This window comes from Monodon monoceros, unplaced genomic scaffold (genome assembly GCF_005190385.1).
Source record: "Monodon monoceros isolate NGI ecotype Baffin Bay Population unplaced genomic scaffold, NGI_Narwhal_1 Super_Scaffold_18, whole genome shotgun sequence".
Classification (NCBI taxonomy): domain Eukaryota; kingdom Metazoa; phylum Chordata; class Mammalia; order Artiodactyla; family Monodontidae; genus Monodon; species Monodon monoceros.
In genome coordinates this window covers 38,048,566-38,075,070 of record NW_021703774.1, presented here as the reverse complement: position 1 = coordinate 38,075,070, position 26,505 = coordinate 38,048,566, and the positions used below count along the sequence as shown (strand labels likewise).

The 26,505-nt window shown below is 42.2% G+C and overlaps 1 protein-coding gene across 2 annotated transcripts in view; it reads left to right on the top strand.

Moving 5' to 3' along the window:
* KCNH1 (potassium voltage-gated channel subfamily H member 1) overlaps positions 1 to 26,505 on the top strand; it is a 408,422-nt gene that overhangs the window by 36,684 nt on the left and 345,233 nt on the right. For both annotated transcript variants that reach the window (XM_029229182.1, XM_029229181.1), the window contains exons 4-5: positions 8,735 to 8,863; positions 17,840 to 17,958. In XM_029229182.1, the coding sequence (XP_029085015.1) occupies positions 8,735 to 8,863; positions 17,840 to 17,958 (248 nt within the window). The remainder of the gene's footprint in view (positions 1 to 8,734; positions 8,864 to 17,839; positions 17,959 to 26,505) is intronic.

The window sequence follows — 26,505 nt, the reverse complement described above, 5'->3', positions numbered from 1 at the left end:
TTAAGTGTGCGGTAGCATAATGTCTATAAAAAAACAATGTGTATGCCTTAATTAAAATTAATTAATTTTTTGCTAAAAAATGCTAATCATCATATGAGCCTTCAGTGAGTTGTAATCTTTTTGCTGCAGAGGGTTCGAAATATTGTGAGAATTACCAAAATGTGACACAGAGACATGAAGTGAACAAATGCTGTTGGAAAAATGGTGCCAATAGACTTTCTCAATGCGGGGCTGCTACAGACTTTCAACTTGTTAAAAAATAAATGTGGTGTCTGTGAAGCGCAGTAAAGCGAGGTCTGACTATACTCTGTCAGACACTAGGCTTGCTCCTAGGAACGCTCCTCTGCTCCCACAGTGTTTGCAGGGGTCGGGGGCCACATCACAGTATAGAGCTGTAAGTGTTTTGATGGTGACACCACATGGGGGGTGTCCCTTCACCCTAACTTAGGAGGTCAGGGAAGGAAGTCTTCCTAGCAGGCAGGAAATTCATGTGGAAACTGAAGGATAGTGGGGAGTTAGGCAGAGAGAAGGGCAAAGAGTGTCCCAGGCTGATGAAAGGCACGTGGAGAGGGCAATAGGGGAGAGCAGCACTGACATTTGAAGAAACGCAAAGCAGGGCTCCTCAGACTTTGACAGGATATATAACATCACCTGCAAATCAAAAAAAGTATATACTTGTATTCAGTAGGTCTGCAGAAGGGCCCAAGATTCTGCTCCAGGTGATGCTAATGCCGCTGGTCCTAGAATCACACTCTGAGTAGCAAGGACAGAAAGCAGCTGCAGTGAAGGCTGACTTCCATGCCTACAGGGTGTGTCTATACCCGGCTGGATCCCCTGCACCCAGCACAGTGCCTGACCCAGAAGGTGTTCCACCTGAACTCATGGAGTAATTGAATAAATCTGTAAATGCATGGGTCACCAGTGTAGCTGGAGAGGTTGAGAAGGGCCGATCGTGCAGCCACGTTAAAGAGTTTAGAATTTGTCTTAAGAGCAGAGGTGGTGGGGACAGAGGGTGGCGTGAGAGGCGTTGAGCGGTTTTAAGCAGGGTTAAGTGTGTAATAGTAAGATTTTCATTTCAGAAAGCTGACTCCATTAGAGAGTGGAGATGGAATGCATCGTAGGAGACCAGAGGTGGGAGACCCCTTAGGAATCACTGCGGCGGCAAGATGATTGTGGCCTGCTGGGGGAGCTGTGGGGAAGAGGCAGCTGAGAAGGAGAGGTGTCCGGGGAAATGGGAGGAGGCTGAGCCTAGGGACTTGCCAGTGGAGCCCACTGACTGGCAAGTGTCTAGCACACAGCCCAGCCCAGAGGAGGCACTCGGCCCATGTTTGCTGAGTGACTTTGAAAGGAACTTGACAGTTACCAAGAAACAGATGAGTGACCCAAGAGTATGTGATTCACAGTGAGGGCTTCAGAGCCAAGGAGCAAGCCTTGTGGGGCTGAACTGACCGGCTGGCCCGGGAGGAGCAGGCTGAACAGAGATGGATGGGAGGAGAGAGAGGAGGAGGCAGGTTTGCTGCTACTTTCACAATTTGTAGTTCAATAGATTGAAACTTTCAGCATTTTAAAGCAGTATGGAGTCCCGTGGGGGAAATGTCACCCCATTTGAGATTTTAAAATGTGAAATGTCATCATTTAAAGGAAGGTTTTTTTCTTTTTTCTCTGATTTTTAAATGAATGCATTTTTACTATGGAGAACACGTATGAAGGCTTAAAGAAGAAAATCAATCACCCTAAAGACTCAAAGACTTGGAGAAATACTACCATCCTATTAACATTTTGGTGTTTTGTCTTGCACATGTTACATAGTTGAGACTTTGACATGTATGCAAGTTGAAATTGTACATTTATTTAATTTTTTTATCATAAAAATATCCTTATCATTAAAATTCCCCATAAATATAATTTAGAAGGAATTTTATTAACACTTCCTTTATTGTTGGATATTTATGAGGCTCTAAATTTTCTTGATTAAATATAATGTTGAGGTGAAGATCTTCATGCAAAGATATTAGTTGACATTCTGAAATATTTCCTAGAAGTTGAAAATTACTGTGTTAAAGAATGTGAACCAAGGTTCCTGAGACATTTTGCCAAATTGTGTTCCAGAATTGAATGCATTTCCAAGTTCACTTGCAGACTGTGAGTGTCTGACTCATTGAATTGCTCTAGCACCGAACAGATTGCCTATAATTACATTTTTTTGTTTAATGAGTATTTTTAATGCTAGTGAGAGTGAAGTATTTTTCCTATTTAATATCCATTTAAAATTACTTTTTTATGTTAATTGTTCAGATTCTTTGCCCATATGTTCTATTTAATTCTTGTGATTTTCTTTATAAACTCTTAATAAATTGTTTTGATTCTCCCCCCTCCCATTCTTTAGTATTTACAAGGATAACTTTGTAGAAAGGATCCACTAGTGATAGGCATTCATGTTTATTTTACCTTTGGGGGAGTTGGAAGTAATTAGCAGAAGGCTTCATGGTGTGTTTTGGAATGAGTGTGTGTAATACTATTACCTATCTTGGAGACTGGCTTATTTGAAACGTTTCTTTCTATCTATTGGCGAGTCTGACCAGTAAACCTGGGCATTTTGGAATTGCTATATATTTCGTATTGTGACTTAACTCATTCTCAGTATGCTGGATAGTTTTCTTATATCAATGACAGTCATCATTCATGAACTCATTCAGCAAATATTTAGGTGGCCACTTTTGGGCTGGCCAATTAGTTTTTCCATTTTTCGAACAAGAAAGTTAAGAAGTATCAGCCCTGAGTGAAATCAGTCCACCCTCTGGATAACACCCCCCAGCATTTGATTGACTCCACAATTCATGGTGTGGCTGGGGGCCCTGGTTTGGGAGCTGTGGATCAGCTTCTCCAGCAGAGAAGCCCAGAGAAAGGCAGCTTAGAGCAGGAGAAGCTGCCGGCTAAGTCCTTATTGATTACCTACCGCAGGCCTGTGGGTTTGAGCCAAAGAGATCCACATATAAGAAACCGACTCTGCCTTTGAGGAGGTGACAATCTGTTGTGAAGACAAATCTAATAGGAAACAGTCGTCTTTTGCCTATTTTACCAATAGATTGTCTTTTACTTTTTCAGTACTAGAAGCTGCTTATATGTGAGGGATATTGATACTAAATCACACACATAGTGAAAACATTCTGCCTATTAAAATTTTTTCTCTTTAATTAAAGACTTTTAAAATACCATATAGAAGTAAAAAATGTTTGTCAGTCTTTCCCTTTATGGCTCTGACCTTTATATAATACTTAGGAAGCCCTTCTCCTTACCTAAATAATAAAAATATTCTTCCATTTTTCCTTCTGTTACTTTTATAGCACTCTTTATTATCATCCAGCTCTTTCTTTCCAATTTGAAATGCTCTTTTTACATATGCTAAGTTCTCACACATTTCATGGGTTTGTGTCTCTCCTCTTTTTCCTTGTGTAACTTATTAGCTACATGAGTTTGGTTAAAATGCTTTCCCACTTGGGTTGTCCATATTTAAATTGGGGATAATGTCACAGTAGCAATTCCACTTCACAGAGTTGTGAAAGGTAAACCATGATGTGTCAGGGTTTGGCCCCGCTGGAAGCACTCAGTAAATGATATTATTGTCTTCATTATTGCTTGTTTTAGGGTCATTGCCAATGGCTCCTAGTTACTATAGTAGGTAGTCCCTGTCATACGTTTTCTCTTCAAAAATTTCTTGGCTGTTCTTCTACCTTTACTTTTCTATTTGAATTGAATGTCAATTCATCAAGCTCTGAGAAAAACAAATGAAAAAAGGAACAATTGAGATTCTGATTGAAATTGCATTAAATTTATATATTAAAAAGGGAGGTTTGACATCTTACAGAATTGATTCTTTTAATCTACGAACAGTGTAACTCCATTTATTGAGATTTTGTTTTTTTGCCCTTCAGTCAAATTTAAATTACATGGAGGCTTAAGCATTGAATTTTCTACCTTTCCCTTGTTATGGTTGAGACTGGCCCTTTTCCTTATGAACAGGTGGAGGCAGCTTTGGAGTTTCATTAAACACCTTAAGATACATTCTCTTTTAAAGTCATACGAACACCCCTGTGAGGTGAGATTGAACATTTTAACCTTAGAGGTAAAGAATTTAAAAGGAAGGAAGAAAGGAAAGTAATAGTTTTAAATATCTGTGTATCATCGTACATTTTAACTTAGTCTAAAGTAGGTCTATTATTCCCATTTTACAAATAAGGAAACTGATTCTGAGAGAAGTTAAAGTGGCGTGGCCAAGACATAAAATAAATGAAGAGATAGGGCTCAAACACAGGGCTTGCGATTCTGAATCAGATGTTCTAATGGCCAGTGGTCACTACTTCCCCCCTCATGCTCTCTCATCCTGTCTACACTTGTCATTTGTCTCAATAAAGTTGACTCAAATCCTATTGGTCTGTTTCCTGGGGCTGACTGCCATTCTCTAGTCTAGTTTCTGGACCCATCGGAATGGCCCAGCACATGCAACCCTTCTCAAGAGCCAATCACAGTGGCTTGGTCAATTCTGTTGCTGTCAAACGTGGCCTGGATGCCTGGCTCTAGAGAGTACCTGGGAGGAGGTCCAGGGTAGGAGGCCAAAAATTCTCTCATACACCTGAGCCTTGCTGTTTTGTTATCTGACTGTTGTGGTTGAGAAACCCTATAGCCAGGTTAGGTTGTCAGGTTCATTACTGCATAACCCAAGGGAGCTACATAAGGGATGACCATCACAGAGTGACCAGAAGGAGGAGCCTGACCTGGAACTCCCCTTCTACTGGGCATCCTCATCCAGGAGAGAGCTGCAGCCTTTGCCATCAGTAGGATGTGTTTCTCCTGGATTTGTGTACTGATCTGCCTTTAATAGAAAATTTATCATCGACCCTTTGTTCTTTTTTGCAGAAACAGGGCATTAAGTACTTGCTTTTCTTGGTTTTCCCCAGAATTTTAACCTCTTCCTGATTTTGTGTGTGTGTGTGTGTGTGTGTGTGTATGTGTGTGAATATTTGTGCATTCATTGTCTCTCTCTTATCCTGATGGAATGGACGCTGCTGCAGAATCTGGGCTGTAGGAGAGGTCCCTGGAGGCCAACTGCTTGGGCATCTGCCCCTGGGCACGTCTTTATTTGAATGGAGCCAAAGGGTTCCTGAATATCCCTGGGTGCATCCAGAGGGGTGTAAGGGAAATTGGGTGGGTGGGGCTCTGGGCTATGAATGGTTCATGTTTGCTTGAAGGAACTGTTTCATGTACTGAGACTTTGAGTATTGTTTCATTAGTTAAAAACGCTTCGCTCTTAAAAAGCGAACGGTTGAAATGACTGGTCTGTGCTATCTAAGAGGGACACATAGTCTTTTTTGGAAGAATTTCAGAAATGAAAATTTAAACCCATTCATCATTCCTAGATTGTTTGGGTGTGACAATTTGGGAGAGAGGCAGGTCTGAGTAACTGTGAAGACACTGGAAGTACGATTTATTTCTTTGAAACTCAGCAAGCATTCCTAGAACTTGTTGAGTTTCACCGCTGCAGGCTGGTGCCTCCTGGGGTTGAGCATCGTAATGGCCTATGTGACGCCCCATGGGTAGTACTGCATTGGATGCCGTTGGAATACGGGTGCAGGACCATCAGACAGAGGAAGTAGATCAGTTCTCCTGCCCTTGGAGTGCATTATGAATTATTTACAGAGATAGTGTTCAACTGTTAAGCTTTGAGAGGGCCCAATACATAGCACTTTCTTTTCCTGCCTGTGGTCAGAAACAACTGGGAGAGATACAGGAATCAGGCAAATGGAGGTTAAAATACCACCTTTATGACTAGTAAAGCAGATCCTAGAAAATGTAGTTTATATCTGTGGGCAGGTGAGTTTCTAAAAGTGAATCCTGGAATCAGACTTACCCACCCAACCCAGGTAACACCAGAGAACCACAGGCTTCTCCTCCTACCAGCCATCCCCCCTGCCCTTTGACTTCTCCCCTAACATTTATAGAATGGGGAAGTAGAGCGGATTGCACACTAATCTCTAAGCAGAGGAGGAGAAGTGGCCAGGCTACACATGTCCAATTCTTGTCCCCCAAATTGCCAACCCAGGGAAAAAGGCCTGGAGTGTTACACTGAAAGATGTCCCTCCACGAGGAAACACCAGTAGGAGAAAAGAGGTTCCTACCCTCAACAAGCCCAAGTGATCAGCTGGCGAGGAACTCTTAAAGTAATACATACTGACTCTATGAATTTTTGGCACAAGAAACATACTTAGATATTGAAACGGAATGATCAGAGTAGGATGCATTTAGTCAGGGAACATTTCTGGAAGGAAGCAATGGGCACAGTGTGGTGGAGAGAGGCACATAGCTTTAAACAGATTGACCTGTTGAAATGGAGGAAAGTTCACGGGGAGCTTGAACTATGGTAAAATGAAAAAGGCCTCCCGCTATGACAAATACAGTAGTTCTTGTGATCTGGGAGATGTGGGTTAGTGTCACCAGTCCTAGTAGTCATAAAGATCAGGTGGCACAGTCCCAAGTGAAACAAGTTCATAGATATCAGGCCCAGCTGATACAGCACAGGGGATGGCCCATAGGCGGCAGCTGTGAAGGCGATGGTTCTGGGAATTGCAGCAAGACGAGGCTCCTGGTGTTAGATAACATGCGGGGCCTCTCTTCTGATTTATTACTAGTTTGGTAAATTTGGAGTGCTTTCTTGTTTACCCAGCTGAGAGAATATTGCTTAGTTTTCTTTAGAGCAAAAAGAAAAGATTTTCTTTTCCTCCTTTTGTCCTACCAGCTAGGATACAACTGAGAGCTGTGGGTACATGGGCTCGATTGGTGTGATGCTTTCTTTTGAGTTTTCTGTTGCTTAATCGAAAGTGGTTTAAAACCCAGGCAGGTTCTGAGGAGGATACTGGGAGGAATAGTAACACAGACCTTCCAAAAACAGTGGATAACTCAGAGACCATATTCTTTTTGATTTTGGAACACGATGTGTGATTTTTTTTTTTTTTTTTTGGCCACGCCAATCAGGTTGTGGGATCTTAGTTCCCCGACCAGGGATCAAACCCAGGGCCTCGGCAGTGAAAGTGCAGGGTCCTAACTACTGGACCACCAGGGAATTCCCCTGATTTTTGTAAGGTGGATTTTCCTTTCAAAACACATTTTTCTTAGGGTGACACTATCATGTATTTGTCTTCTAAGAGTACCCAGAAACCAGCAGCTAAAAAGGGAAGGGGAAGTGGATAGACGTTTAAAATTAACTGGATGAATATATAGATAATCAAGATTTAAGGAGAACGTATTCCTATCTGATCCGTTTGCTGCCTGTTTGTACATTGTGGGGTTATTCATACTTACATATGAATAAGTGGTATAGTCAGATATGTAATCTTGTGATTGTCAAGTAAAATTGGTTAATCCTAATGTTAATCAGAGATGTCTCTCTGTCCTTGTTGTATAGTATAGAGTTTGATGTGATTGCAGGCAGAGAGACCCAGGTGACCTTTTGGGGATCTATTTCCATCTCCAATGTTCAGTGAGTTGTTTGCTTGCTATCTCCTAAAATAAGATATGTAAAATGCTGAGCACAGCACCTGGTACATAGGAAGCTTCTCTAATACTTAACAACATGGGGAAATATTTACTGTATTTTAATTTGAAAATGGTTATAAAATAGTATGTAAAGCGTTATCCTGGTTATGCAAAATTCAACAAATAGTTATTAAGTTCTTATATGCCAGATGCTGTTTTAGGAACGGGGATACAAGAACAAGATGGGGTGAACATACCATTGCTTTGTGCCCCATTTAATTTTGTATCACAGAAGAGATTGATAGATCTTGCTGTGATGTCCTCAATAGATAGAAAACATCTGTTTCTTTTCCTTCTTTTTTTTGTTTTTGGAAGCCAGAGACTGACTTTGTGCAGGTATTTTTCCATAGACACCTGAGTGGGTGACCTCTCTGAGAAGTCAGTCAGATAAGCCCTGCCCACCTTCTCCTTCTGTGATTTAGGGCAGTGCTTTGGAAGAGCTCATTTATCCCCCAGTTTAGCTCAGGAGCAAGGATTGGAAGTTGAAACATTCATTGAGCTTCCTAAAGTACTAAGTAATCACAGCTGAAACCCACCTGGAAACTCCCTTTCTGGGGGAGCCTTTGCGAGGAGAATCATTGTGGTGATTCTCTTCCTTCCTCAGTGTGTCCTTATTTGCCATTGTATAGGACCTTTGGGATTTTTATTCTGGGGAGAGAGGTTTAGAAACATAGTTCCTAGCCCATGGTCCATTGAGCCAAATTGATGGATTCCCAAGCTGAATTTTGGCACTGGGAGCTTTTAGCAATGGAAATTTGAGTTTCATGGTCGGCCGGCCATGGCTGACAATACCCAAACTGGCCCCTACTCTTTACTTGTTCACTACATGGTCTAAGGTAAGTCTTTAGGTCTCTGTACCTTAGATCAGGAGGGATTTTCAACCCATTTTCTAATCATTTTACAAGGGTTAAGAAATCTGCACTTACAAAATTATTTGAACAGGAGAAAACTCCCCACTGAGTAGTTACTATGAAAGTTTTTATTCCAGCAAGAGGAAAAATTAATGTTGTAAAACCCAGTCCCTGAAGGAATGAAACGATTCTAAAAACGTACTAATATTTGTACCTATTCATTCCCAAGTCTTTACTTCCATAGCCCCTCAAATGAGAATACAAATTACTGACCAACCTTTTGGTATTTCTTTCAGGGACACCTGTGTGGTTCTTTGTGAAAATTGCTCCAATTCGAAATGAACAGGATAAAGTGGTTTTATTTCTTTGCACTTTCAGTGACATAACAGCTTTCAAACAGCCGATTGAGGATGATTCATGCAAAGGTTTGTAATTCTGATCTGTACAAATAATTTTATGCCTTTTTAATTTTTTTGCCTATAGTGTGACTCTCGTTACAGAGAATTTGAGGTTGCCAAGGCAATCTCTGCACAAGGATCAAGATTTAAACTTTAATTTGTGTTGGGTAAAGCATTGTATCGTTCTGGAATGTATTGAGGGAAAAGAAAGTGAGAAAAAAAAGCTTTGGTTAGGAAGGCATTTGAATCAATTTCATACCTTTGTAGATTAACCCTTTCCAAGTAGACAGAAGAAGGTACCTGGGCACCTCTGGTATTGTCAGAATCTCTGCAGGTTTTCACATGACAGATGTCAGTCACCCAAATGTGGCAGTTCATGGTCACATTCATCTTATATCTATATAAGCTTCTTTAGATTTGACTGAGTTCTAGCATTTTAAGAGTGTTAAAGTAGATTTTAGTACATCTCTGCCTCTGTGGTTGGTTAAGTCTGTGACTGGTTAATTCATTGGAAACATGGCATTAATGAGGCCAGTAACATTCCCATATGGGTCATTTAATCAGCTCTGGGACCACAGATTTTAGCACTCACCTCAGCCATATCACATGCATGTATTGTTTAAATAACACTGGGGGCCTAGGAGAGGAGATGGCTCAGGATTTCTAGAACAACTGTACTCCCGAAGAGGTCCAGCTCATCAGGAAGCACAGAAGATGTCATTCCCAGAGGTTTGGGATTAGGAGGTATCACAGCAGTCTTTTCCATCCCCCTGAAGGTAACCAAGTGGCCAGGAGCTCTTTCACGTCGCAGTGTTTCCTGGCTCTGCGGCTGATTTTCCGGCTCTACCAGAGGATGCTACTCCTCGCAGTTTTCTGAGACGCAGCAGAGAGATAAAAGTGGAGTTCATGGGAGAGTCACACTGGGGCATGTTATCCTCGACGTGACAAAATTGTGATTGTCAAATGGCAAGAAATAAAAAACATTCTGTGGCTGCTCCCTTGGGGGCTGTGTCCTCTGAGGATATTTAAAATCCTACCACATTGGGTGCTAATATTCATAGAGTTCAGAGCACAATGCTGTGTATACCGGTGCATCCTATTTCTTTTGTAAGCTATCTATAGCTCAGTAAATCAATCACAGCCTGCCTTTGGGGTTCAAGACCAGAGCAGGTCTTGAACCTGCTCTAAATAGAGTCTCTTAACTTGTCTCACCCTCCGGCAGTCTCCTTTTCTCCTGCAGATTTGTGATTCCCTGAGTTCTGGTTTCTGACCTGAAGATTTCTCAGTGCAGTAGCTCTTACACAGCCATAGGCTCACTCATGATGAGTGTCATCTTGCTACCATCTAGAAAGGCCGTTTACTTTTTTAACTGAGTAGACTCATAAATAGCATTTTAAAGGTAATCTGATATTTTCACAGTTATTTTTGCAAGTTTTCTCTGAAAAAGGTGAACTAGGGGATGTAATTGAGTCAGAATGTTTTCTTATCATCACCACTGGGACATTTTCAGGTGACGTGAGGGATTGTTTAGTAGGAAAGGCAGAGTTAACCGAGAATGCTCCCTGCATTGCCACCTAGGTGTCTGCCTGGCATTCTCATGAAATCCGAAAGAAGAGATAAATCAGATTGATGCAGTGGGACTCACTGAGGTTTATTTTCCAGGAATAAAATGCTCTACTTCATTTTTCCTGCCTCACTGATAAGGGTTTTGGTGGATGTGCGCGCGCACACACACACACACACACACACACACCTTATTCCCTGTTAGCCAAAGGGACCAGATATTAATTCTTTGTCAGTGAAATAAATTGGAGTAATACATGACTTGATTTCTAAAAAGTAAAACACACGTGCACACACACACACATACACGTATATACTCTTTAGCCCTCAATATAGGAATGCTGGTAGTGGATCATGCTTAATATTTCTTCCAGGACATGACTTTATAAGCCTGTTCGCTCCAAATGCTGTGGCAGATATGTTTAGACCCTCCCACTTGTCATGTCACTGTGCCCCTGACCCAATTCTATTTGGTGGTCTCTTTAGGACAAGGTCAAATTTTATATTAGTCTGTTGTTGATGGAAGAGCATGATAATTCTCCAGGCCTTTATCGTTATAAGTCTCTAAACTGCAGTTCTGGCTGTAAGGGTCCAATCTAGATGGAAAATACACTGCCATGTGGCTGGATTATTCTCCTGACTTGACATTTCTACTCGGAGTTGTTCTCACATTCTGAGAGTCCAACAGGTCCAGCCGGGCTTTCAGTACACTGCCTCAATTAGCATAAAGAGCCTTAAGAGTCTTGCTGACCCAGGCTTGTGTAGAATTCACTTTTGAGAGGGAATGGAAGGGTGGATAATGGAAAACCCCAGAAAACCCCTAGATAATTGCTTTTTGGCATAGCAATACAGATGTTTTCCCACCATTAGGTTAGACTTTTTTTGTTTGTTTTTTGATTTTTTTTTCAGTACATAGCCTCTCACTGTTGTGGCCTCTCTTGTCGCGGAGCACAGGCTCCGGACGCGCAGGCTCAGTGGCCATGGCTCACGGGCCCAGCCACTCCGCGGCATGTGGGATCTTCCCGGACCGGGGCACGAACCCGTGTCCCCTGCATCGGCAGGCGGACTCTCAACCACTGCGCCACCAGGGAAGCCCTAGGTTAGACTTTTTTAAAGTCAACTGTGCTCAGATTGTCTTTAAAATGGCTTTGTTTTCTCTCATCATGGTGTGCCTAACTTTGGGGCTTGGGAGTCAGGTGAATGCATCCTAATGGTGACTCAGGAAGCCAGTTGGTGCCTAACATTTTCCCATAAGCGACACACAAAGGGGAGAACACATGGGATCATTGGCGATAAACTATTTTAGCATCTGACACAAAGTAACTCCCCTTTGGCCCTGAGCTCCGAGCACATGTGATGGACCCTGAGGATGCTCCCTGAACCCCCTCTTTTATTTAGTGTGTCAGTTCTCATGACCCTTTTCATGAATTATCCAGACCCCTGACTTCCTCATCTCCTGCTTCCTATTCATCTTTTGGCTACTTCCCTTTCTCTCTGATAAAATGTGCCCACAGGTGGCATGGAGCAAGGGATCAAGGCAAGCTAGGTTTGCTGTTTGGTAACGGCTCTGCGGTGTGCGTGTGTGTGTGTGTGTATGTGTTTTTAAAGGCTGAATGAGAGAGTAGGTGGGAATTCTTGGTTGAAATGAGACTCAGTGAGGCTCCAGGCATTTCATTTCTTCCTTATCTGTTGCTTTTCTGGTACTTTGGATAATTGGGAGTAGGTTGCAGGAGTGTTTTTCTCTGTCCCATCCGCCCTTCAAAGCCAGGAGTCTTGGGCAAGTGGGTAGAGAAGAATTAGAGTGTAGGGCTCAGAGTTTTCTCTTTACATTGTTCACCCAAGGATGAGTCACCCCTCTTATTTTCTCTCTTACCTCACTGAATCATCTCACATTAAAGGAGCACATTCATTTTCAAAGATCCACTAAAGTAAATTTAGTATTATCTTGTAAATTCAGAGTTAAAATTGAGCCAAGAGTGGGCAATAAACGGAATGTAAAACTCCAGAGGAGATTTTTAAAGGCCAAAGATTTAGAATATTCAGGGCTGAAGGCTCCGGCAAGCTGTTGTAACTGCCAACCCTTCTCCAGGCGTCTTCATGCGGGATACATGTGAGGTGCTCTTGGGGGAGAAAGAGTGTAATGGATACAAGCCACAGCCTCCCTCTCCACCACCAATATTAACATTTTCTCTCTCGGCCCTTAGGATGACTGAAAGGTGATGATTTAGTGACTTCTGCTTGAAAAAGCCATCCTAGGTTTTTGGTTATTTGTAGGGAAAAGATCTGGGGCGGAAGACTTGAGGACACCTAGTCATTGTCCAAATTGACCTGGTAGTCTCCTGTATCCATTGCTGTCTGCTGGATGTTGGGTTATGGCACCAGCTCCTCTAAGAGGATCTGTGACTCTTCAGATTAGGACAAGCCCGGCCTCATCGCCTCCTCACCAGGGCGAGGATACTTTAAGGAGTCCTATGCAACTTCTGTTCCAAGTGGCTCAGCATGGTTTCCCAGGGAGGGGCCTGTAGGTCTGTCTTTCCTAGTATCTCTGGACTTACCCTGGGAGGAACTGGAATTCCGGGTCATCCCAGAACCATCTCTTTGGGCCTAGGGAGGATACAGGGATGTGTGGGCTAAAGCAGCCTAGTGGGAGACTCACCCCAGTTGACACCAGTAGCCAATGTGGGCTCAAGCAAGGGAGATAGTGGTTGTCCTTACTGAGAATGGAGAAAGGACCCAGTAAATGCTTTTTAGCTGATTGCTAGATAGCAAACTGCATTCCCGTCCTTCTGTCCTTTTTTCCCTTTCATGCTTCCTCTTCCCCTCCTGCTCGCCCCGTCTCATTTTTCCTGATCATGTGATGCTTTTGATCTTCCCATGGCACCCCCAGCCCTGCCTCTGCCTCCCTTGTGGTGACGTTTATGACAGAGCTGGAAGAACCCTGAGCTAGGGGTTTCTTCATTTGAGCTCAGTTCACTGTTAAACTCCCAAATGGGATATAATTGGAAGGGTGGGTGCAGAAATACCTCCTAAAACTTAACAGAGTTTGTAAAATGGGCTACTTATATTTTGGGACTTTATGTCTACTGGAAACCCAGGTAGAAGTAGGATAATAAGAGAACACAATTTGTTCTTCATGCACATTTATTCAGCATACGCACTTACTGGGTGTCTTTGGGGTGTTTAACCTCATGCTAGATGCTGACCTTAAGGAAATGTCTAAGAGCCCCTGCTCGTTACAGTCTGTTTGGAAAGTAGGCAGACAGGTGAGCAAATAAGAACAATAAAGCCTAATCAGTGATCTAATAGAAGTCTGCCTAAGGCAAATGGGGGTACACAGGTTGGAGCAGGCAATTCTGCTAGGGTAGGGTGGTACCAGGGAAAGGCTTCCTTGAAGGCAGCTGCCTTATTTTCCTTGTGGAAAATGACCATGTGGCTTCCCTTAAGCAAGATCATCTTGAGCTGGATTCTCATCGGCTTATTCTCACTCAGTTGACCCTTTGGACAATAGGAAATTGATTTTTCCAGGAATGTTTTTCCTGATGACTCTGCTATGAGGGACCTTGTTCGTCCAAATTGTACATGTATATTCCACCAAACCCATTTGCTTCTCTTCTGTGGTTTCTTAAAATTTTTATTAAAGTATAGTTGATTTATAATATTGTGTTAGTTTCAGGTATACAGCATAGTGATTCAGATGCATATATCTATCTATCTATATATTCTTTTCCATTATAGGTTATTACAAGATATTGAATATCGTTCCCTGTGCTATGCAGTAGGCCCTTGTTGTTTATCTATTTTATATATAGTAGTATGTATCTGTTAATCCCATACTCCTAATTTATTCCTCTCCTCCTTTCCCCTTTGGTAACCATAAGTTTGTTTTCCATGTCTGTGAGTCTGTTTCTGTTTTGTAAATAAGTTCATTTGTATTATTTTTTTAGATTCCACATAAAAGTGATATCGTATACTTGTCTTTTTTAGTTTGACTGACTTTCTTCTGTGTTTTTAATCTCATTTCATGTCTGTCACTCCAGTCACTCAAACCAGGGACCCAGAGGCCACCTGGCTTGCCTCTTCTCTCCCTCTACAGCCATTGATTCTACCTCTGCAGCTGTTCTCAAGTCTCCCCTTGTTACCTGGCTCAGGCCATAGCACTGGTCCAGGCCCTCATGGTGTCTTGCCTGGGATTCTGACTGGTCTTCCATCTGTTAACCCCCCTCCGCCCTCTTTATAGTCCACTATCCACACTGCCATTTTGTCCTAAAATTCCCCTATATTTAAACTCCTTCATTGGATTCCCTTCGGGTTTCAGGTTGAAGTTCAAATTTCTTAACTTGCCATCTAGGTTGTTACCACCTAAGTTCTTCTCGGCCTGGCCCTTGACAACCTCTTTAGCATTACTTCAGGCCACTGCCTGCATCCTCCTCCCCTCTACGGGCCACGCCCCATTCGTCTAGCTATTAAGAAGGTCTTACTCTTCCCTGACATATTACCCTGTTGTATGATTTTTCTGCCTTCATAGGTGCTGTTCCTTCTGTGTGGAATGTCTGTCTTTTCCTTCCTGACTTCAAGTAGCTCCTACTCATCTTTTAAAAGTTTGCTCTAGTGTCACCTCCTGTGGGAAGCCCTCCCTGACTGCCCAGCTTGGATTAGATATGCCTTCTCTGGACAGTCTTGGCCATAGCGTCCTCTACTCACCTGTTATAGAATTTAGCTTACTATATCATACTTTTTAATTTACTTATCAGTCTTCCCAACTAGAGTACAAGCTCTTTGAGGCCAGAGTCTGTGCCTTTTTTCATTTTAGTATCCCCAGGATTTAGCACTGTGATGGTATTTACATAGTAGTTATGTTTAGAATTAATATGTGAACGAATGATGTTCTTTCATCTGGCTCAGCATGAGTCCTGTTAGAAAGTGTCTAGAGTCCAGAAAGGACAACATGGGGGTGGAGCTTGGGAAAGAACTTATTTCCTTCCTTCAGAATAGGCAGAGTCTGCCTATCCTGGTAGAGGTGTGATGGAAGATTTCACACTGCCTGTCTATTTCCCAATCCAACACCCACTCACCTTCTTGTGCCCTTCACTCAGCCACCTGAGAGCCAACTCTTTTAAGAGCCACATTCTTGAAAAGAGAATCAGGGCTAGAGTAAGGGACTAGCCTGGGCCTGGGGAAATGCCCTGAAGTCCAGGGATCTTTCTTTTAATTTTTTGTGCCATGTCATCTGATGGACCAGGGCCCTGAGCCCTGCCAAGCAGGGTCTGGGATAGCTGCCCTGCTAGCTCCCTCTTATCATTGGTACCAGAGTGTAGGTTGTGGTGGTGGTAGATGGGTAGGATTGAATGGGGGGCGTGTTTCAGAGCCCTTGCTGATGTTTGAGTGCACAATTGTTTTCTCGCCAGTCGAAAAATATACTTTCTGCTCCTCTTGAAAAACGTTGCAGAATTCAATTCCAGCTTTGTTTTCAGCTGTAGGAGAGCCTGACTCTGAAAGAGACTTTAAAAAATTCTAGTCCACGGTTCACTACAAGCAAATTCCAGTGAACACTTTCATGAATGGCCCATTTGGGGAAGATGTCAAATACCCCTGGAGAGTCTGGGCTGTCCCCTCCTGTCAGCATCAGTGGGAGTCCCCGCAGCCCGACCACCCTGAGCCTCTTTTCAAGGTGACCCATATCTCTGCTTAATGGCATCGGGATGCATGAAAATGCCACTATCTTTTATTAAAGCCCAGAACTTCTGGACTGAGATAAAAAGGAACTTGATTTGCTATTCTTGTTATGTTGACAAAATTTATACAGATCTTGATTCTTAAAGGTTGTGCAAAAAAAGGGCCATCATTCTGCTTGACCTCATTGTCCTGTGGATTCTGAGTCCGTCTTATAAAGGTGCTCCAGGGTAAAATTTGGTAAATGAGATTTCTGCTGCAAGGCACTGGCTACTTCTAAACTCTAAAGGACAAAAAATCAAATTGCCTAGTCTCGCTGCTAGCTGTCATGTAAAAATAGTTGCATGCTGTTTATTTGCTGTACCCCACATCCAGGTCTTTGGAGCTCCCTCGCTCCAAGCTTGGTTTTGAGAACCCCTACAGACTTTCAGGGGTCTCATGAGGCAATTGGCACGGTCGTAACCTTGATGCAGATGGCTTGCTGGATATTGGAATGGACGGTTGTCTTTGGGGACCTTTAAACGATTCCTCATACATATTAAAATCTTAGTAAAGATCACTGGTACATCTTAGATTTTGGAGTATAGAGTGGTCTGGATTAGAAAAAGACAAGTGTTTTACTTTCCTTGGAGGAACTAGTCCAGAGGGCCAAGGAGGCCTCAAGACAGTCTTTGATTTAGCCCAGTAAACTTAGCCACTTTGTTTTACCAGGAAAATGCATCCTGCGTTTAAGGCATGTAGATAGAGTATTTTAATTTCCACTTTACAGATGAGATCATTGAGGCCCAGATAATTTAAACAGTTTGTTGGTGACCTCAAGCAGGCCGGAGGCAGAGATGGGATTTGTATCCAGATTTCTTTACTCTAAGTTCAGTACTCGGCTCTTTGCGTTTCTAGTTTTCAGGGGACCTACCTGCCATCAGCTGTCCTTCCCCCATCCTAGAGCAGACTAAAATCAACTAGTATTGTTTCTCCACCTACCCACGGATTAAATTCATTTCTTATTCCCCTGGCTTTGGAGAAGGTAGTACATGCAACGGCCATTTGACTAGCTTGTCTAGTCATTTAAAACCCAGAATCAGCTTAGTCTCTGCTAGGACCAGACGACAGGGGGCTTGGGAACAGCCTGAGCCATAAAGTCAGAGAAACATCTTGACTGCCTGGTGTTGTCTGGCAGAAAAGCCTTGGGCCAGAGTGGGGAGATCTGGGTTCTAGACTCTTAGCTACCTAGGCACTTTGTGCCTCGCTTTCCCTAGTTGTAAAACAGTGCTAAGACCTGCCGTACCTGCTTCACCAAGCTATGATTAGGGTCAAGTGAAAGTACAAGGGAAAAGTGCATCACTGCACAGATTTGAGCAAGTTTAGGTGCTTTGTTTTTTTTTTTGTTTTTTTGTTTTTTTTTTGCCGTACGCGGGCCTCTCACTGCTGCAGCCCCTCCCGCTGCGGAGCACAGGCTCTGGACGCGCAGGCTCAGCGGCCATGGCTCACGGGCACAGCCGCTCCGCGGCATGTGGGATCTTCCCGGACCGGGGCACGAACCCGTGTGCCCTGCATCAGCAGGCAGACTGTCAACCACTGCGCCACCAGGGAAGCCCTAGGTACTTTTTTGATCAGCAAATCTTGATTACGAGGATGGCTGAGTGACTTGTGGATGTGCAGGAGGACATGGAGGGTGGGCGTCTGCTTCTGACAGGGTAACTCGTGGTATGAATGTCCAAGCACCTTCAGGACCTGGTTGAACCTGTCTCTCCTGTCTTCCACATGCTCCAGGCTGGGGGAAGTTTGCTCGGCTGACCAGAGCACTGACAAGCAGCAGGGGTGTCCTGCAGCAGCTGGCTCCCAGCGTGCAAAAAGGCGAGAACGTCCACAAGCACTCCCGCCTGGCCGAGGTAAGGGCAAGGGTTTAGCTCAGCTTAACCCTCACTCACTTCCATGGGGTCCCTGGGCTGAAAAAATGGTCCACAGTGAGTGTGATGGCTTGGAAGGGACCTTCAGGACCCCAGACTCTTGTCTTGGCTGGGCTATACACCACCACGTGTGACTTTGGGTAAGTGATCTAACTCCTGTTAGCTGTGTACTCTCACATATGTAAAGGGAACTGCAAACAACTCCATTCAAAATTGGTTGAGATTACAGTTGTCATCTGACTCTTTTGAAGGAGTAGGGAAGGAGCTAGAAGTGCTGTATACATGAAGGGGGTTTTACTTATAAATCATAAACAATTTTGTTATTTGAGCAATACATACTATTATAGGAAAAGAAGATACAGGAAGCAAAGAGGAAGAAAATAAAAATCACCTAGAATCCCACTAACCAGATAACATTGTTATAATTTTTGTGGACATGCCTTAACTCTTTTATGCATTTAAGAAATATTCTATTCCTGAAGCCTAAGAAATACATTTTTTCACATTAATGAAGTTGAGATGTATCTAAGAATCAAGGTGGATGTTTAAGGTGGGTTGTATTGCCTTTTCTTCATTTTATAAAGTTATGAACATCTTTCCAGGTTAATAAATATACTTAAAATTATTGCTGTTTCCATAACCTTTGTAGTAAGGAAAACTCATGGTGATGGTATTCTCCCTTTTGCTGGCACAAGTGAGAGGCTTGGAAGCCTGGACAAGATGTTTGATCAGGCTTAATGCACCCAGATTATTATTATCTATCTTTGGTGGTCCTGCATCCAAATCACTGTTATCTCCCTTTGTTGGTGCCTGGTCTTTTTTTTTTTTTTTTCAACTAGACCAGGGTAGGACCAATTAAGAGCATTATACTTTCCATGTAGCAAATTTCCATCTTACCCAAAGATGAGAGCGTTAGCTGTCTCTCTGCCTGGTGGTGGCCAGTCAGTTCCTGATCTGTGCTGAGATGACAGGGCACTTTCTGACCTGCCTCTTGGCTTCCATATCCCCGAGGGAGAAACTCCCAGCATGGTGCAGCTGACAGTGGGTGCTCTGCATATGTGCACCGAATGTTGAATGGGTTGACTACAGAAGATGTCCTCATAGCAGCCAAAAGCTTCTGCCAGCAGTGGGAAGGGGGGCATTCATTTGTGTCGTGTTAGAGAAGGTGAGATCCTTGGATGATGGCAGCATCGTTTTTGTCATGATGTGGGCTCACCTTGTGATAGAAAGAATAATAAAAGAGACCCTTCAGCTCACAGCCTGCACTTTCTCTGTCCCTGCTGCTTCTTTTGGTTAATGATGTTCCCTCCTCTCCTACTGTCTCCAGCTTGCTCAGTCTTATCCAGCCACATTCCTTGCTTATACACCAGGCTTGCTCTTCCCCCAGACTTTTGTGTTCTATTCCTTCACCAGCTGCAAGTCTTTGCTCAGATGTCATTTTCTCTATGTGGCTACCTCTGTCAGAGATACAAGAACGGGTAGGATATTTGTATGTTAAGGGATTGATTGTAAGGAGGTGCTTTTGTGGGGACTGGGGAAGTCCAGAGTTCGTGGGGCAGCTTGGCCAACTGGAAACCCTTGGGAGGAGCTGGTTGGTGCTGAAGTCCCACATGGAATTTCTTCTCAGGGAAACCTCAGTTTTGCTCTTAAAGCCTTTCAACTGATTAGATGAGGACCACCCAGATTATGGAGTATAATCTCCTTTCCTGCAAGTCAGCTGATTGTAGATGTTAATCACATCTACAAAATACCTTCACAGAAGCACTTAGTGTTTGACTGAACAACTAGGTACCATGGCCTAGCCAAGTGGACACATGAAACTAACCATTACAGTTTAATCCTTGTCAGTTCGGCACCTGTATACATTTCCTTAAACCATACTTAATCTCCAAATAAAGATAATAACAAAGTCATACTCCCACCTAACATGATCCAGTTATGTTGCATATTACCAAAACATACCAGCCCTTTCCCCAGAAGAGGATGCAAAGTCCTCGGGTGAGATCGCCACTCCTTGATACCCTGTAACTGAAACAGTGTTGATGTAAACTTAACTCTTAACATCTTATGTTAGATAATAAGGGGATAAGAGAGGGAAGAGATTAAAGCATTTGCCTTATATATACACTATATACTATATATATATATATATATATACACACACATACACACTATAGTGTGTATATATATATATATATATATATATATATACAAACATGAATAACAAAATAAATACTCATTAACTCTTAATCCTCTCCTTAACCTGCTCTACGTTATGCTCCACTTAGCGGCTTCCAATATACTATACAGTTTACTTACTGTGTTTATTGTTCACTGGTATATCCCAAACATTTAAAACAGTGTCCAGCACATGGTAGATGCTCATCAGTAGTAAGTGTTTTTTTTTTTTCCTTAATTGATCGAATGGATGAAAGAAAGGAAATGATGTTAGTGTTTTTGTCTAACTGTCTGGCATGAGTAGTGGCTCATTGATTGGCAATATGAGGCAAACATCTGGGTCCCATCCCAGGGGCTGCTAAATTTTAATTAACCCGGCTAGAGGCTTATGGATTTTATTGATCTTTTTAAAGAACCAACTTTTGGTTTGTGGATTTTCTCTAATGGTTTTCTGTTTCCAATTTCACTGATTTCTACTCTAATTTTTAATTTTTTCTTCTGTTTAGTTTGGAATGAATTTGCTCTTCTTTTTCTAGCTTTGTAAGGTGGAAGCTTAGTTTATTGATTTTTGATCGTTCTCCTTTACTAATGCATGCGTTCAATCCTATAAATTTCCCTTTAAGCACTGCTTTCACTGCATCCCACAAATTTTGATAGGTTGTGTTTTCATTTTCATTTTGTTCAAAATATTTAAAAATTTCTCTTGAGATTTGTTCTTTGGTCCCAGGTGTTATATAGAAGTGTGTTGTTTTATCTCCAAGTATTTGGGGATTTTACAACTGTCTTTCTGTTATTGATTTCTGGTTTAATTCCGTTGTGATCTGAGAGCAGACACTGTATGATTTCTATACTGTTAAATTTGTTAAGGTGTGTTTTATGGCCCAGTATGTGGTCTATCTTGGTGACTGTTCCATGTGAGCTTGAGAAGAACGTATATTCTGCTACCGTTGGATGAAGTAGTTCATAGATGCCCATTATATCCAGTTGATTGATGGTGTTGTTGAGCTCCACAACATCCTTACTGACTTTTTGGCTGCTGGATCTGCACATTTCCATTAGGGGGTGTTGATGTCTCCAGCTATAATAGTGGATTCATCTATTCTCCTTGTAGTTCTATCAATTTTTGCCTCATGTATTTTAATGCTCTGTTGTTTGCTGCATACTCATTAAGGACTGTTATGTCTTCTTGAAAAATTGACTCCTTTATCATTACATAATGCCATTCTTTATCCCTGATAACTTTTCTTGCTGTGAAGTCTGGTCTGTCAGGAATGGATATTGCAACTCCCACTTTCTTTTGCTTAGCATGAGTATGTTAAATCTTTCTTCATCCTTTTATTTTAATCTACATGTGCGTTTATATTTGAAGTGGGTTTCTTGTCGACAACGTATAATTGGATGCTGTTTCTTGATCCACTTTGACAATCTGTGTCTTAATTGGCCTATTTAGACCACTGACATTTAAAGTGATTATTGATATAGTTGGATTAATATTTACCATATTTGTTGCTGGTTTTTATTTGTTGCCCTTGTCCTGTGTTCCTATTTTGTCTTCCACTCTTTTTCTGCCTTTTGTGGTTTTAACTGAGCATTTTATATGATTCTATATTTTCTCCTTCCTTAGCATATTATACTTTTTTTTACATTTTTTTAGTGGTTTCCCTAGAGTTTGGAGTATACATTTACAAGTAATCCAAGTCCACTTTCAAATACAGTGGTCCCTAGGTATCCAAAGGGGAATATGTTCCAGGACCCCCCACAGGTACCAAAATCCATGGATGCCCAAGTCTTTTATAGAAAATGGCATGGTGTTTGCATATAAATTATTCACATCCTCTCATATACTTTTTTTTTTTTTTTTGGCGGTACACGGGCCTCTCACTGTTGTGGCGTCTCCCGCTGCAGAGCGCAGGCTCCAGACGCGCAGGCTCAGTGGCCATGGCTCACGGTCCCAGCCGCTCTGCGGCACGTGGGATCCTCCCGGACTGGGGCACGAGCCCGTGTCCCCTGCATCAGCAGGCGGACTCTCAACCACTGGGCCACCAGGGAAGCCCTTTCATATACTTTAAATTATCTCTAGATTGCTTATAATACGTAATACAATGCAAACACTATGTAAATAGTCGTAAATATAATGTAAATGTTATGTAAATAGTTGCTGGTGTGCAACAAATTCAAGTTTTGCTTTTTGGCACTTTCTGGAATTTTTTGATCTGCACTTGGTTGAATCCACAGATGCAGAACCCACGGATTTAGAGGGCTGACTGTAATACTGTACGTAGTGCTTCATGGGTAATGCAAGTACCTTGTAATAAAATACTCCTAATTCCTCTGTCCTGTCCATTGTGCCATTCCTGTGATTCATTTCACTTATTCATAAGCATACATAAGCGTATATATGTATACAGTATCAAATACATTGTTGCTGTTATTTTGAACAAACTGTTATCTGTTAGATCAATTAAGAATAAGAAAAATTGGGACTTCCCTGGTGGCGCAGTGGTTAAGAATCCGCCTGCCAATGCAAGGAACACGGGTTCAAGCCCTGGTCCGGGAAGATCCCACATGCCACAGAGCAACTAAGCCTGTGCGCCACAACTACTGAACCTGAGCTCTAGAGCCCGCGAGCTACAACTACTGAGCCCGTGTGCCACAGCTACTGAAGCCTGTGTACCTAGAGCCCGTGCTCCACAACAAGAGAAGCCACCTCAGTGAGAAGCCTATGCACCACAACAAAGAGTAGCGCCTGCTCACCGCAACTAGAGAAAGCCCGCGCGCAGTAACAAAGACCCATTGCAGCCAAAAATTAAAAAAATTTTTTAAAAATATTTTAAGAATAAGAAAAACAAAAGTTTTTCTTTTACCTTCCCTTATTCCTTCTCCAGCGTTCCTCTTTTTCATTAAGTAGATCCAAGTTTCTGACCTATATCATTTTCTTTCTCTCTGAAGAACTTCTTTATAAATTTCTTGCAAGGCATTTCTGCTGGCAACAAATTCCCTCAATTTTTATCTGAGACATCTTTATTTTTCCTTCACTTTTGAAAGATAATTTTGCAGGGTACAGAATTCTAGGTTGGTGTTTGTTTTCTCAACACTTTAAATATTTCACTCTACTCTCTTCTTGTTTGTGCGGTTTCTGAGGAGATTTAGGATGTAATTCTTATCTTCGTTCATAATAGGTTAGGTTTTGGGGTTTTTTTCCCCCCTCCAGATTCTTTCAGGAATTTTTGTTTGATTTTCTGCAGTTTGAATATGCTGTGCCTAAGTGTTTTTTCTTTTCTTTTCACTTATACTGCTTGGTGTTTTCTGAGCTTCCTGTATCTGTGGTTTGGTGTCTGACATGAATTTGGGGAAGTTATCAGTCATTATTGCTTAAAATATTTCTTCCATTTCTTTGTTTCCTCTCCTCTGGTATTCCTATTCCATGTGTGTTATACCTTTTATAGTTGTCCCACAGCCCTTGGACATTCTGTTTTATTTTACTTTTTGGTCCTTTTCTTTTTGCTTTTCAGTTTTGGAGGTCTCTATTGACATGTCCTCAAGCTCAGAAATTCACTCCTCTGCCATGTCCTGTCCACTAAGGAGCCCATCAAAGGCATTCTTTGTTTCTGTTATAGTATTTTTGATCTCTGGCATTTCTTTTTGGTTCTTTCTTAGAATTTCCATCTCAGCTTACATCGTCTGTCCTTGCATGCTCTCTATTTTAACCGTTAGAGCTCTTAGCATATGAATCATAGTTTTAAAAATTTCTGGTCTGATAATTCCAGCATCCCTGCCATATCTAGGTCTGGCTCTGGCTCTTCAAACTGTGTTTTTTGCCTTTTACTATGCCTTGCAACTTTCTGTTGAAATCTGGACATGATGTACTGGGTAAAAGGAACTAGGGTAAATAGGCCGTTAGTGTGGTATAAGATGTCGGGGGTGGGGTGGGGTGGGGAGAGGAATCATTCTATAGTCCCATGATTAGGTCACAGTATTTTAGTGAGCCTATGTCCCTGGGCTATGGACTTAACAAGTGCTTCTCAGTTAGTTCCCCATTTAGACCAAACAAGATGAGGCAGCATGGCCTGCAGTGGTGTATTTCTCTTTCCATATGCCAGAAGCTAGAGCAGTTGGGTACTTTTCTGTACTCAGGTGAGTTAGGCTCTCATAAAACCCCCCGAATTAGGCTCTGGTTAACTAGTTTCTCCGGAGGGCAGGCCTTTTTAAGAGGAACAGAGTGCTGTGGTGTTTTTAAAAATGGTTACTTTTCGATTCCTCTTTCCAGGAGCATGGGGATGCTTTTCTCTGATTTTTACTGTGAGAATCTGGTGGAGCTCCTGGAAGTAAAACTCACAAATGTGCGAGGCCCCTGCCCATGACTGGGTCCCCCTAGAATTCTTAACTCTCAGGTTTGTCCATGCTGAGCTGCAGCAGTTTGCTAGTTACATAACCTTTAGACTTTCCTGTCCGGTACTAGTTCTTGTGGAGGTTTCTGCTTCTGGGTTTTTCTGGCAAGTTGTGATTCTCTGTATTCACCTGTCTGTCTCTCCAATTTTTGGTGCAATAGTTTGTCCTCTGACCTCACCTCTTGTGTGGAACTAAAAAGAGTTGTTGATTTTTCAGTTTGTACAGCTTTTTACTTGTTAGGATGGAATGACAATTTCCAAGCTTCTTACAACCTGCACGAGAAATTGGAAGTTGGCTAGTAAGTGTTCAACAGAGAAAAATCTTTTCCCTGTCTAAAGCTTACAGCCAGTGTCCTGCTGAGTTTTCTCACTGGTAAATGTCGTTGATCAAATGGAGATTGAGTAAGAGTATGGACACCTCATTGAAACCTCTCCCACCTCCAGGAAAAAAATTGATGCAACGCACAAGTGGCTGGGAATAGCAGTTTTGCCTTTCAATGGGTTGCACATGTGATTTTCAAGGCCAACTTATATCCCTGTTTGAACTCAGGCAATTTGGCTTTCGTCCTCACACGAGTCCTCTTGTCTCCCTCCTGGACTGATTCTAGAAAAGAAGGGAGCACGTACTGTGTGCCAGCATCTGTGCTGCTCATCTTCTCCTTTAATCCCCTAGACATCTTGGAGCAGTGTTATAGAGGGGGAAACTGGGGCACAGGGAAGTTCATTAACTTGTTTGTGGTTCACCTGGCAGTAAGTGGTGGACTCTGGCTTGAGAACCAGGTTTATGTGACTCCAAACCCAACCTGTTTCCCATCTGGGGCACTTCCTTCCGAGCACTGTCTCTTCTTCCCAGCCCTCTGCTACTGCTTATACTAGGGTTACCATACCTTCCAGCTTTAGACCTGATAGGGGATCATGGTCTCTCTCATCTCAGGATGGGACACCAAGTCCGCTTCATCTTGCTATTCTTCAGCACTCCATCCTCTTCCCTCAGGCTAGTGTGAGCACTTGTTCTTTTGGAGGGCCAGTTTATTTTCAGATCTTAAATATATTCCACGTCATACATGCACCCTAATGTTCATGGCAGCACCATTTGCAATAGCCAAGACATGGAAGCAACCTAAATGTCCATCAACAGATGAATGGATAAAGAAGATGTGGTATACATATTTATAATGGAATACTATTCAGCCATAAAAGAATGAAATAACGCCATTTGCAGCAACGTGGATGGACCTAGAGATTATCATACTAAGTGAAGTAAGTCAGACAGAGAAAGACAAATACCATATGATATCACTTATATGTGGAATCTCAAATATACAAATGAACTTATTTACAAACAGAAATAGACTCACAGACATAGAAAACAAACTTAGGGTTACCAAAGGGGAAGGAGGGGGAGGGATAAATTAGGAGGTTGGGATTAGCAGATACAAACTACTATATATAAAATAGATAAACAACAAGGTCCTACTGTATAGCACATGGAACTATATTCAATATCCTGTAATAAACCATAATGGAAAAGAACATGAAAACATATATATATATATATATATATATATATATATATATATGAAATGAATCATTTTGCTATATACCAGAAACTAACACAACATTGTAAAGTAACTATACTTCAATGAAAAAAAAAATCTTATGTCAGTACATAGACCAGGCTAGAGGACCCTTTTCACAGGTTGAGTTCTCTGGCATTCAGATACTGTGTAACATCTGTGAAAGAAAAGGGAGAGGAAGCAGCATTGGGCAGGGAGGGCATCAGACACAGTGCAGATCCGATTGAGGCTCTGCCAGCCTGACAGGGAGCTCTGCAGCAGAGAAGGCAGTAGAGCAGCCCCACACAGAGCAGGAAGGGCCGGGCTCCTCAACCACCTCCTTCTTTTTTTTTTTCTTTCTGTTTTTTGTGTTTCTTTTTATATATATATATATATATATATATATA